Here is a 12,179-nt window from a genome sequence, read left to right as displayed (position 1 = left end):
GGCTGACCAGTGGTTCTAATCCATGCCATGAGAGAATCGTCCACACCATTGTGGAACCACCACCAGCCTGCACAGTGCTTTGTCGTCAACTGGGGTCTAGGTCTTCATGGGGTCTGCATCAACATGAACATTACCATCAGCTTGAAACAATAACTACTGATACTCATCAGACCACACCACGTTGCCAGTCCTCTAGGGGTCACTTGGCAACCTCATCAGTCCAAGTGAGGCACTGTGTGTGGTGTCATGGTGTTAATAGAGGCACTCTGATGGGTCTTCTATAGATTCCATGTGAAATCGGAGCAGAATGCTGCACTGACCTGTGGGATATAGGTGTGCGGGGCCATGTGCATTAAATGTGGATGCGAATTCTGCTGGAGTCACTTTTTTTTTTATTCGCTTGGACGATTCTAGCCAGAAGGCACCAAACATTATCATTAAGGACTTGTGGACGACCATGCCTTCTATGACATGTTGCCGGTACACACAACACTGTGGACTGAGGAATGTTAAATGCCCATAGAATTTTGGAAATGAAATGTCCCACCCACCTGGCACTCGTTTGAACTCCGATAATTCTCTTCGCCTTGCCATGAGCACGCCGGCCAGTGATTAACCTCACAAGAAAACACCTCATAACCTAAATATACAGGTGTGGGCATTCACACCTGAGGCAACAACACTTCATATATGTATATAGGATTCTGCTATACAGAACTGTAAGCTTCGTTCACAACCAATGATAAAGAAAAAATATAGTCCAAGCGGTGCTACATACCATAAAAATGACAATCAATACCAGACAGATCCCAACAATAATTAGAAATGGTATCAAGTAGTACTCCAAAGGCAAGTTTCCATCAGGCTGTAGTTCAATGTAGGCACTATGCAAAACAAAAAAAAAGAAAAAAAAAATAGTAGCCGATTAGACCAGTTCACCGCATTTATGCTGAGCACTGAGGCATTGTTTAAATATGCCCAAATACCTAAAATGTTCACTTTAAAATTATGGGCAAAAGAATGTAAAGGTCACATAACATTAAAGTAAAAGAATCCTCTCCCATACTTGATAGCAACACAATTTTCCAGGGTCTGTGACAATATACTTTAGAAACTAATTTCTATTATGAAGGAGTAAATTATATATGGTGTCATTTCTTCAACCAGAATACTTTTTTTTTTTTTTAGTTCCTTGTTTCCCACCATTATAGTTGTAAAAGCCCTTCAACACAGGATGAGAACTGCACGGTTCTAGTTTGCACATGCGAACAAGCTAGTGACGTCATCACCAGCTCGCTCGCACAGCCCGTTTAGATTCTCGTTGAGAACCATGCAGTTCTCATGCTCTAGTCATTCAGTGTTTCACATTGAAATGATAGGACTTTGGTGGCAAACCCCTTTACTAATAAAAAATATCTGCTCATTCTAAGCTTAAGAGTCCAGTAGGCGGTCCTACATATTGACCACTCTCTCTCAATGCACATTTAAACAGGAGGGTGTCAGATATTGGACAGGACCGCCCACTGGACTCCTAAGACCAGAACAAGAAGCTGTGAATGAATAAAATACATGTTTTTAGGAAAAGATTCAGTAATAACTTGTATATAAATCTGCTCAGCTCTACAACAGATTGGACTGCATTTTCAATATGATGAATTACTTTTTAAAGAATAAACAAATCACAAATTGGGGCTAAATTCTGTCAAAACTGTTTAGATTTCACATCTGGATTTTCAGATGGTTTTTGACTGCTTGCATGAAGTGTATAGCTGTATACAATTCAGATGCGAAGTCTCAACCAATGGTGGGTCTTCCTTTACTCAGTAAAACTGGTAAATCTATACAAAATAAAGGATTGTTAGTTAAATCAAGGAATATCTACTGGGACTATTAAGATGTGCAATATGTTCAGGCACCATGGAACAAACATGCCATATTTTATGGACTACTAGGTACGTTCACAAAAGGCAGATTTCTATCTGAGTTCCACAGCGTTGACCGTAGCAGCAAAGTGGATGAGATTGTAACAATGAAAGAAAGTAGTGGTGATCGTTTTACTGAGACTTCTGGAGAAAGCCGAGTGCTTGTGCTCCACCATCTCCTCAGTTCCAGTGTAGTACATGGAGTGGAGGTGCGCAGGCATGACCACGTGTTGTCACGATTGGTGGAAGTCCCAGTGGTCAGACCTCCACTGATCAGATACTCATCCACATATCCAGGGGATAGGGATTAGTTCTTTTTCTGGGACATGGAGAAAACCTCCGATCTCTGCTGTGTTAACCCTTTACATGCCTCACAGTAAATCAGGGCAGGTTCTGCTCGGCAGGGACCTTCTAGCCATGCTCCTAACCCTACATATGAGAATTGTAGCAATGACCTAGTTGACGAAGCAAATTCAGTCTGTCATAACACCTGAATTATCCATAACTCTGTCATCTGGTTAACCCTGCGTAGGGTGAGAGCACTATAACTGACAATGTGGTGGGACAGTGTGTGGTACTGTATCTGCACCATATCACCCAGTTACACCTCCCATCAGGCATAATGACAAAATAAAAAAAACTCAATAACCTCCTCTTCTATGCTCTCAAATATGGATGTATCTTATAGTCTGGTGCTCCTTGTAGTCCAAATAGAAGAGTACTTTCCATAAAAGGAAGGGACCTATATGTCTAGAATCACACTTAACATTGTTGAGGTACACCTGAATGTTTGCCAAGCCCAGCTTTGTAAAAATGTATCCAACTATTGATGTCCACCAAAGCAAGAACCAGAGCCCCCTTACCCTTTATCCCAAGTGAATTGCTCTCGCATAATCTTTGCGGACTCCTCTCCAATGAAGACTGATGGAATGTCAATTTTCTTGAGAATGTCAACTGAAAAACATAAAAATGAAAATTTATATTTGTACACTGCTCAAAAAAATTAAGGTGACAAATCATTTTATTCTCAACAAATTAGAGCAGATTAAAAAAAAAAAACACACAAACAAAAAAACCTTAGAGATTTTTTAACTTGAATCCTTCATTCAGCGAGATTTGATGTATAATATTATTCTTACTGAACGGAACCGAAAGACCACAGACTTTCACACTTAAGTTTATACATAATCATCCACAATCGTGAAGGTTTAATCCTATCGTTGGGTTTGGCCAGATATTTGATTAATGCACTTTACATGAACTACGTTCACTTTTTCAGGGTAATGTAACTCCAATGCTTAGTTTTAAGTTATCACAAATCTCCTCCAGCAGGAATTTTTATAGCCGTATTAAAAGCAACAGTAAAAATAAAAATATGAATAAGATAAGACAGAGGGGAGAGAGAGAGACCAGACAATGGGCAAAGGTATACCGCTGCCCCTTGTAAGCAGCAAAAACAATCACTGAGCTAATAAGAGGACAAGAAAAGAAAACAAAAGAAGATAAGATGGAAGAACAAACACTAGAAACTGTTAATACCACCTATGATGAAAGACTGAAGATATACAGAGACCTGTCACTTAAAGGACTAAGGCCTCATGTCCACGGGGAAAATCAGGCCCGCTACGGATTCTACATGTAGAATCTGCAGCGGGTCCCTCCTGCCCCGCGGACGTGAGCGCTGAAAATAGGAATTTAAAAGAATTTACTCATCCGGAGCGGGCGGGGAAAGTCTTCTCTTCCTCACGGCCGGATCTTCTTTTTCGGCCGGGGGATGAACTCGTCACGCCGGCAGCACGTCGCCGGCACATCGCCGACGTGCCGCGCGCATGCGCCGGGCACATCCGCCGAGCCGAAGCAAGAAAGATCCGGCCGTGAGGAAGAGAAGACCTTCCCCGCCCGCTCCGGATGAGTAAATTCTTTTAAATTCCTATTTTAGGTCTCCCACGGATCCGGACGGCTTCCATAGGCTTCAATAGAAGCCCGCGGGAGCCGTCCCCGCGGGAGACCCGCACGAAAATGGAGCATGGTCCAGATTTTTTCATGCTCCATTTTTTTTTTAAATCCCTTTTATTGACCATCCGCGGGTATTTATCTACCCCGCGGGTGGTCAATGCATCCCTATGGGGTGCAGATCCGCGGGCAGGAGAAGAGTTAAAATCTGCTGCGGATTTTAATTCTTCTTTTGCCCGTGGACATGAGTCCTAAAGGTTGAGAGAGAGACCTTTAGGGGGTGGGGGGGGGGGATAGGGGAAACAGTTATATATACAAAAATGCTATAAAGATATGCAAAAGATGAAAAGTTGAATAAAAATACTTTCAATTAAAAAAAAAAAAAATAACAATATGGAAAAATAAAATAAGTTGCAGCCTCCCCCTCTCTTGATCCCTTTAGGCATCATATGGAAACCAAAATGGTTAAATATGCAACAAAATGTTCTAATTGTGTAAACCGGTGGGAACACAGAGTACCATTGCATACACTTACAAACACATACCACCACTATATGGAGAGGAATGAACTACCATTCTACCGCATACCAGATTACCATCTTGTTAATAGGTGTTTTAACTGCTTCCCATTACAGTCCTTTTGTTTTCATTTTTCCATCCCCACTTTCAAATCATTCTAATTTAATTTTACTGTCACATAGCCACATAACTCACAAGAAACAGAAAATAATTGGCTGTAGGTGCAACATGTAGAAAAGGCGGCACATTGAGGCAAAGGAATCAACCCAATATTTCTTAATTAATTACCAGCGCATTTGATGTGTTCCGCAGACACAGCCCCTTCCTCAGGAACAGTTGCAAAGAGTATGGTAGTTAGATGAGCGGAGGCACTGACCGCACTCAGGAAAGAAGAATGCCATTCCCATGCAACACTGAGCCTTCTGTTCTAAGAGTTGCGCCTACAGCCCATTACTTTCGGTTTCCTGTGATTTTCCCCATTACGCCCTGTCCCACACGATAGTGATATTTGGACTGGCAGCGCCTTATGGACCTCCCCAATAATCTCTTTTCTACTATATGGACCACATTCCTAGTAGAGGTTGCTCCACCCCTCCCTTTATTCCTCCTTTGGATAGCCACACAAGGGCTTTTGTTTTTTTGCTGCACAAGTTGTGTTTTTCAATGATACAACTAAGTGTACCATATACTGTATGGGAAAATGTTACACGTTTGTTAGTGGGGAGAAATATGAAAAGGAAAAACACAAATTCCATGTTCTTTGAAGGGGTGGGGGGTTACACCATTCAGAGTGTGGTAAAAAGGACAAGATATCTGTATTCTGTGGGTCAGTACAACTGTAAAAATACAAGATGTAATACTACAAAAAAGAAAAAGATAAAAAACACATACATCTCTTTTGTAAAACAAACAAAACAAAAAAAAAAAAAACACTGCCACCTTTAGATCCCCATAACTTGGTTTTTAAGGTGATTGAGCTGTGCAAGGCATCACTATTTTCTGAGCAACCTGTAATTATTATTGCTGACATGTTGGGGTACATACAACTTTTTAATGATTTTCTTACATTTTTGGAGGTTGAGTGATCAAAAGCTGCACAACCTTGGAATTGCATATTTCTTTCTTCTACCAGTTCATTGTGTAGGATCATTTCGGTGGTATTTTAATACATTTGACTTTTATAGATTTGGCAATAATAATTTTTTTTTCTCATGTGATAAACTTGATATTTTTAACGTTAAATAACTAAAATAACGATTGCTTCCATTATTTTTAGGGGAACTAGACTGACTAGCAATCATCTGATTACAAGCACAATATATTGCAATACTTTAACATAGTATGTAAGGCTGAATGAAGACAATGTCCATCTAGTCCAGCCTGTCTAGCCTCCTGTGTTGTTTATCCAGAGGAAGGCAAAAAACCCCAAGAGCAGAAGCCAATTAGCCCTTTTGGGGGGAAAATTCCTTCCCGACTCCCTAATGGCAATCAGACTGTTCCCTGGATCAACCCCTAATAGTTCCTACCTGCCTGTATACCTGGATTAACAATTAACCTAAAATTTATATCCTGTAATATCCTTCCACTCCATAAAGACATTCAAGACCCCTTTTAAACTCCTCTATTGATTTTGCCATCACCACGTCCTCAGGCAGAGAGTTCCACAGTCTAACTGCTCTTACAGTAAAGAACCCTTTTCTGTGTTGGTGATGAAACCTGCTTTCCTCTAGACGTAGAGGATGCCCTCTCGTTTAGTATTGCACTATATCATGCTTTTACAAGTATCCTATTCAGTCTTGCCACAGGCACTGCTTAAGAGAATGCCATCTAAGGATGAGGTCAGGAAAGGGTTAACGGACATTTGTAAACAAAATGTAATTACAGTATATAAAAACATATGTAACAAAAACCAATCTTATCCTGAAGGAAGGGTTCACACACTTGAGTCAAAACACATATTTACTACTTCTGAAAGCCACTACCCATTTGATAGCATAGTAAGCTACATACATACCATCATTGGATCCCATGCTGATAAGGTCATCAGAGTCGACATTGTAAACAATTGCAGCCTTGTATCCCGCTTTCTGTGCGTTCAACACCTACGAGGAAAGCACAACCCATTACCTTCCACTTCTCACACCTGCACAAGTGAAAAAACGTTTACTAGCATCTGCGGTGGGCTTTGTCACACAATTCTGAACTACTTGAGCCATCCTAGAATCTCAATGAATATTAATTTCCAACTCCTTATCAGCATGGGCTGATGTGGGACTGAGCTGTCAAACTTATATGATCAGTGTCTAGGAGGAGGCAGGAGTGTGCACCTCTTCATGTATTCAGCATACCATGCACTGAAGGAAATCTTACCAAGCCCGGCGCAGGAAAGGTCAGGCTCAGTTAATTTGTAACACTTTAGAAATTATTAGCCAGACCGCCCATGGAATATGGAGGCAGATTTGAGAAACTGATCTTGTAGCTTTCATTTTGCAGGAGCACCATGAGGAATGAAAGGTGCACTGTGATTGGATGCTGTGCGAGGAGCAGAAAACTTTCACAAGTTCACCCTCTTGGAACATATTTATGTATATGCCCCCCAATCCTCAGGCATAGTTTCATTTCTTTACTCCTCACTCAATAAGCTAACACACTCTTCCCAACACTCTTCTGTCTTGTGGCACATGCGGTGCAGCTTTATTGAAGTTTATGAAAAGTATTGAAAGTATTGAAAAAGGAATCTACTGCAAGAAAACAAGTAATGCCGCTGTTATCTGGATGTCTGCCGGTACTTTGTTGCCCTTAATAGGACAGCGATAACCTACTGGTAGAGGACCTTTAAAAGGTCTTTGTTTCTTTGCTTCTCCTGACTACACAGCACAACTACAATGTTGACCCTCTAGGAATAAAAGCAGATTTTTATACTGTTCTTCAATAAAACACTTTGTTTTTAAGCTAGAAATATATATATTGTGACCTGCTCTGTGAAATGCTTTAACGGTTCCAGGAAAGTGCTTAAAAAGGAGCTTGTGGAGAAAGGCCAGCATTTCTGAAATTCCATGGCCAGCCTGATGGACACAGTCCCACCTAAAGACGGCCCACCGAAAGAACTCTTAGAACAACATCACCACACAAAAACTGTCAGGAGTTCTACACTAAAGTCTTATTTGCAAACTTATACAGTTCAAGGTGTACGAAAAAGAAGGAACAGAAAATCTCTGTGGCATTTTCTATAGCATATATCTGAACAGGCATCACAATGATCCCGATCCAATTTATGGAGTGAACAGTCAATCCAAGAAACCACTGCAGAAAATCTGCCAATTGTAAACAGTCTAGTAATCCAGAAGATGATAATCCAACATCCATTGGTCCCCATCTATATACGTATACATCTTAGGGCGCCTACCCACTAGCGTGATGCGAGAGTGATTTAAACACATCATTATGAAACCACAGGATTTTCAATGGTTTCATACTCCTTTGCGATTTTTCACACAAGCCTTGCAGCGCAGAGAAAAACCTGCGCTATCACTCATTCTTTTCCATGGGGCCAGTGGCAGCTCCATTGAAAACATAGGGAGTACATCGCAGACTTCTGCCAGAGCTGTGACCGCTACGGCAGGGGATTCCTTCATTCCCACAGGGATGAAGGAATCCTCCGCCACAGCTGACACAGCTATGGCAGAAGTCTGCGATGCTATCCCATTGAAATATGAGCTCTTACCTGAAAATCAACCCTAGCTGTAAAAAAATAATTTAGAAAAAGATCAGTCCAGCTCTTCTCTCTAGCCCCAGCAGTCGTCTTCTGGAGAGACTGGGGATTGAAAACTCCCGTCCCCAGAAAGCGCTGGTCTGACTGACACTGACACTGACACACACACTGACACTCCCTCCCCCCCCCCCCCCCCCCGTAACAAAAGATCAAATTTGCTCCCCATTATGGTGCCAGGATTTGCGACCCTGTACAGAAGAGTAAATTTTTTTTTCCCCGTTTTCCCCTTCACACCCCAGTGTCACCACTTGGAGAAATCCCCCACTCCCTAGTTTGCAGCTTAAAAGAACTTTGCATATTAATAGCATAAAGGTTACGGCAGGGAGAGCGACAGTTGTACGGTTATTGCACAAGTGTCCATAGAAACCGATTAACAGTGTCTTGTACTCAGAGCTCTGTGCTACTACCCACACTGTCCCTGTGCTACCCACTCACATCTTTACAAGCCAGACCTCATACAATGTATATAGTAGTTTGGATGTATACTGCTCCATGTACTGTTTCATTAAGAGGTTCTTTTAGATCAACTCCAAGCAGAAAGCTTCTATTAAAGGGCCATTCCAGTGATTTTTCTCCATTCATTATGTAGCTATGCCCCCAGTATACATGAGTGAGCTAGTGGTACCATGGTTAGTTATTCCTTCCTATCTGAGACACCCGGACTCTTTTCCCTCAGATGGAGGGGATCTCAGCTCTGACCAGCTGACATTTACTTAGTTTTAGGTGTTCAGTTTCCAATCAGTTCTCATTGTGTGATGCTATTACATAAACCCTACCAAGAAACTGCCTGGAGAGGGACACAGATACCCCTATGAGAGTTACTTATGATGATCTCACAGCTGCTGTCACACAGTTTAAATAAAGGAGATCACAGCTCATCTTCCTGACTCTATACTAAAGACCTGTAGCTTATTTATAGAAGATAATTCTAATTAAAACTGTCCATCCAGCAGGAAGAAGTGGTAGAGCTTCTAGCTATTGCATCATGGGATTGATGTGAAAGCAAAAAAATATCAATATGGTGCCTGATAAGTATCAGACAGGAAGCTGCCCTGCATGGAAGTGGCTGCAATATAAAGGAGAGCTCCAGAATGCGACGAGCAATCAGGTGAGGGGGGTAGGGATGTACAAATGTGTTCTTGCTGAAGCTCCATCAAATCCTGCAGACACAGAAATGACTATGACCGTCTGCAGAAACTATAAACTGGCACACATCAAGTGACTGTTGGCAAAAAGGACCACATCAACTCTGTAGGTGAACAGCGGGAAAAAAAAAAAAAAAAAAGCACACCGATTACACCAAAAAGATGCACATTTGGATTTATTCACTTATTTGTCACACATGACTATTAAATTTGAAGACATCCGTCCATAAATTAGTTTTTCAGATAAATGGCCTCAAGCCACCAGATTTACAGACTAACCAGGGTGATTTGAGTGCACAAGAGAAATAATGTAAAACAGACAGTCTGAAATAGCCCAGTGAAAGTCATTTCTCCAGCTCCAAGTGGCTGAATGCTATTGACCACAAGTCTCTATGGAGAAAGATCTTCACAGGCAGGTAATGGAATCTTATATTAAGCAATGCAAATGTGATTACCTAGAATAGGCCTGCTGTTTGGCACCAGCACCGTGGCGCTCAGTTTAACTCTTCACAGCCAAAAAAGGCATTATGATAGCTATTACTAATCTTTAGGACGTCCTGCGGCTGTAGACACTTTAATGCAGGACGTAATTGATGCATTTAATATATTTAACACCAGAATCCCACTACACGTGTTGCATAGACCGGAGTGTAGAAAGCCAAGATAAGAGTTTACAAAATATCCTACTGAAAAAAATATGCTGTCAAGTATTGTTTTCTAAATCTGACTGCTAGAATAGTGCAAATACATGATTAGTGTACCCGCTCTATATTTCTCTATAGCATAAGTGTATCATATACAATACTACAATGAATTTCTAACACCGCGACATATCCATCAGTCTCTGCACAAGATCATCTCTCCCCGTGTTCTCCGTGACAGCGCGTTTTCAACACTTCTGTTTATTAACGACATGACATCATCACTACAGATAGGCACACACATACACACTGAGGCAATACCCACAATAATAAGCATTATTCCCACATCCCCACTCCACTACGCATCCGGCTAGACCCATCGTGGTCCTTAAATCTTCAAACTTGGCTCATAGTAGTGGCTCTGTCATAGCATCATGTATCATCTGGTCAGTCTCACGGTAAACAAACTCAGTCGCCCCACGTTCCACTAACTCTCATGGGAGGTGATGTTTTACATCAATATGCTTGGTCCTTGCGTGCATTCTATTCACTGCTGGCAGGTTTAGAACATCCTTGGTCGTCTACACCAGTGTTTCTCAACTCCGGTCCTCAGGGACCCCCAACAGGTTATGTTTTTAGGATATCCTTTAGCAAGAACACCTGTGGCAATCTCTAAGGCACCAACAATAATTATATCACCTGTGCAATACTGAGTAAGTCTTGAAAACATGACCTGTTGGGGTCCCTGAGGACTGCAGTTGGGAAACACTGGTTTACACAAAATCACAGTTGGTAGAGTTGATGGCTCACCAAGATCATCTAAGAGTTGGTCCAACCGAATCCCTTCTTGGCTCACCTGAGCTGCAGAGACAATCAGTTTCCATAAATTATTCGGATGATAATAAGCCCAGGTAACGTTAACTTTAGGCTCCCAAAACTAAAAAAAAAAGTTTGTGTGAAACCACCCTAAAATGTCTTGGGTCTTATTACTTGTGTATCCAGTCCCATTGTCTGCACATAATGCCTTTGGCTTTCTCTGAAATTTGTTCTACTGTATTTCAACAAGATACTCAACTTCCTTTGAAATGTCATCTTTGCTTCAGAAGCAAGTAGGCAATTGTTTATATTTAATGCTCCTCAATAAAAGTGAAAACAACTCTTTTTGGGGCATAAGTACTCATTGGGCCACATGCATCTGCATTACAAACAAATTGAAGGAAATAGGATTAAACCTATTAAAAAATTTCACAGAAAGGTCATACTAACTGATACAAAGACATAAGAGGAGGTACAAACACCAATTCCCACCAGTATGCAGAAAGGACAAAACGCTATATGAGGGGAGGTTGCACAGGTACAAAAGTGTCGAGACTTGCAAGACAACGAGGACCCTTGACACGGCTTGCGAGCTTGCATATTTTGGCCAAAGTAGCAACTAATACTTCATGCTTATTTTTGCAGAAGCAGTCTGGCTTTAAAATGTTAGGGGAGGCCAGAGTGTAAATACTTTGTGTGGTACACTTAGAAGGCACTGGGTCTTTATTTCCAAGATGTCTGTGCCACACAGGTACACAATTCTGATGGTACCGAGCAGAACAATACACCCAGCTTCAAGTCTTTGAATGCTGTAGAATTATTAAGGCCCAATGCCCACGGCAATATTTGCACTGCAGGATCCGGAGCGAGCGTGGTGGGTTGGGGGGGGGGGGGGGGAATACCACAGCATGTCCTATTCTAGTGTGTGCCTCGTAGTCAATGGAAGCGGTCTGTACCACAGCGAGCGGCAGTGGATCTGCATCATCGTGTCTCTCTGTACTGCGCATGTGCCAGCTGGCACAACCGCAGAGCAGAAAGAAAAAGACAAGACAGGTACGCGGGGGTCAACAACGAGGCATAGGGTTTGATTCCGCTGCGAGATCTCGCAGTCGGAATCTGACATGGCCGTGTGCATTCGGCCTAAAGGGGTCATAACAAAATTGCAACATTCTGATTTAAGGGGGAGGGAGGCATATCTGAGACTCCTCCAATCTCGAGAATAGGACTCCTGTGTCCTGCTCTCCTGTCACTACTGTGGTTACCTCTCCCCAGCAGTGATGTCACTATGAATAGAGCGCTGGTCAAGCATGCACAGTCAGCACTCCACTAATTTCAATGGAGCTCACGGAGATAGCCGAGTGGCACCCACTCCAATATCTTGGCGATGCCATTAAAAGTAAATACATTGCTA

General features: G+C 41.9%; 1 protein-coding gene across 1 annotated transcript in view; it reads right to left on the bottom strand.

The window, feature by feature from the left end:
• RNF13 (ring finger protein 13) overlaps window positions 1-12,179 on the bottom strand; it is a 53,708-nt gene that overhangs the window by 9,870 nt on the left and 31,659 nt on the right. Inside the window, exons 5-7 of the mRNA XM_066599634.1 lie at window positions 6,409-6,496; window positions 2,786-2,876; window positions 779-884 (exon numbers count right to left, since the gene is read on the bottom strand). Coding sequence (XP_066455731.1) covers window positions 779-884; window positions 2,786-2,876; window positions 6,409-6,496 — 285 coding nt within the window. The remainder of the gene's footprint in view (window positions 1-778; window positions 885-2,785; window positions 2,877-6,408; window positions 6,497-12,179) is intronic.

This window comes from Eleutherodactylus coqui, chromosome 1 (genome assembly GCF_035609145.1).
Source record: "Eleutherodactylus coqui strain aEleCoq1 chromosome 1, aEleCoq1.hap1, whole genome shotgun sequence".
Taxonomy (NCBI): domain Eukaryota; kingdom Metazoa; phylum Chordata; class Amphibia; order Anura; family Eleutherodactylidae; genus Eleutherodactylus; species Eleutherodactylus coqui.
Note: the sequence above shows the minus strand (reverse complement) of the source record. Positions and strands in the feature narration are given on the sequence as shown.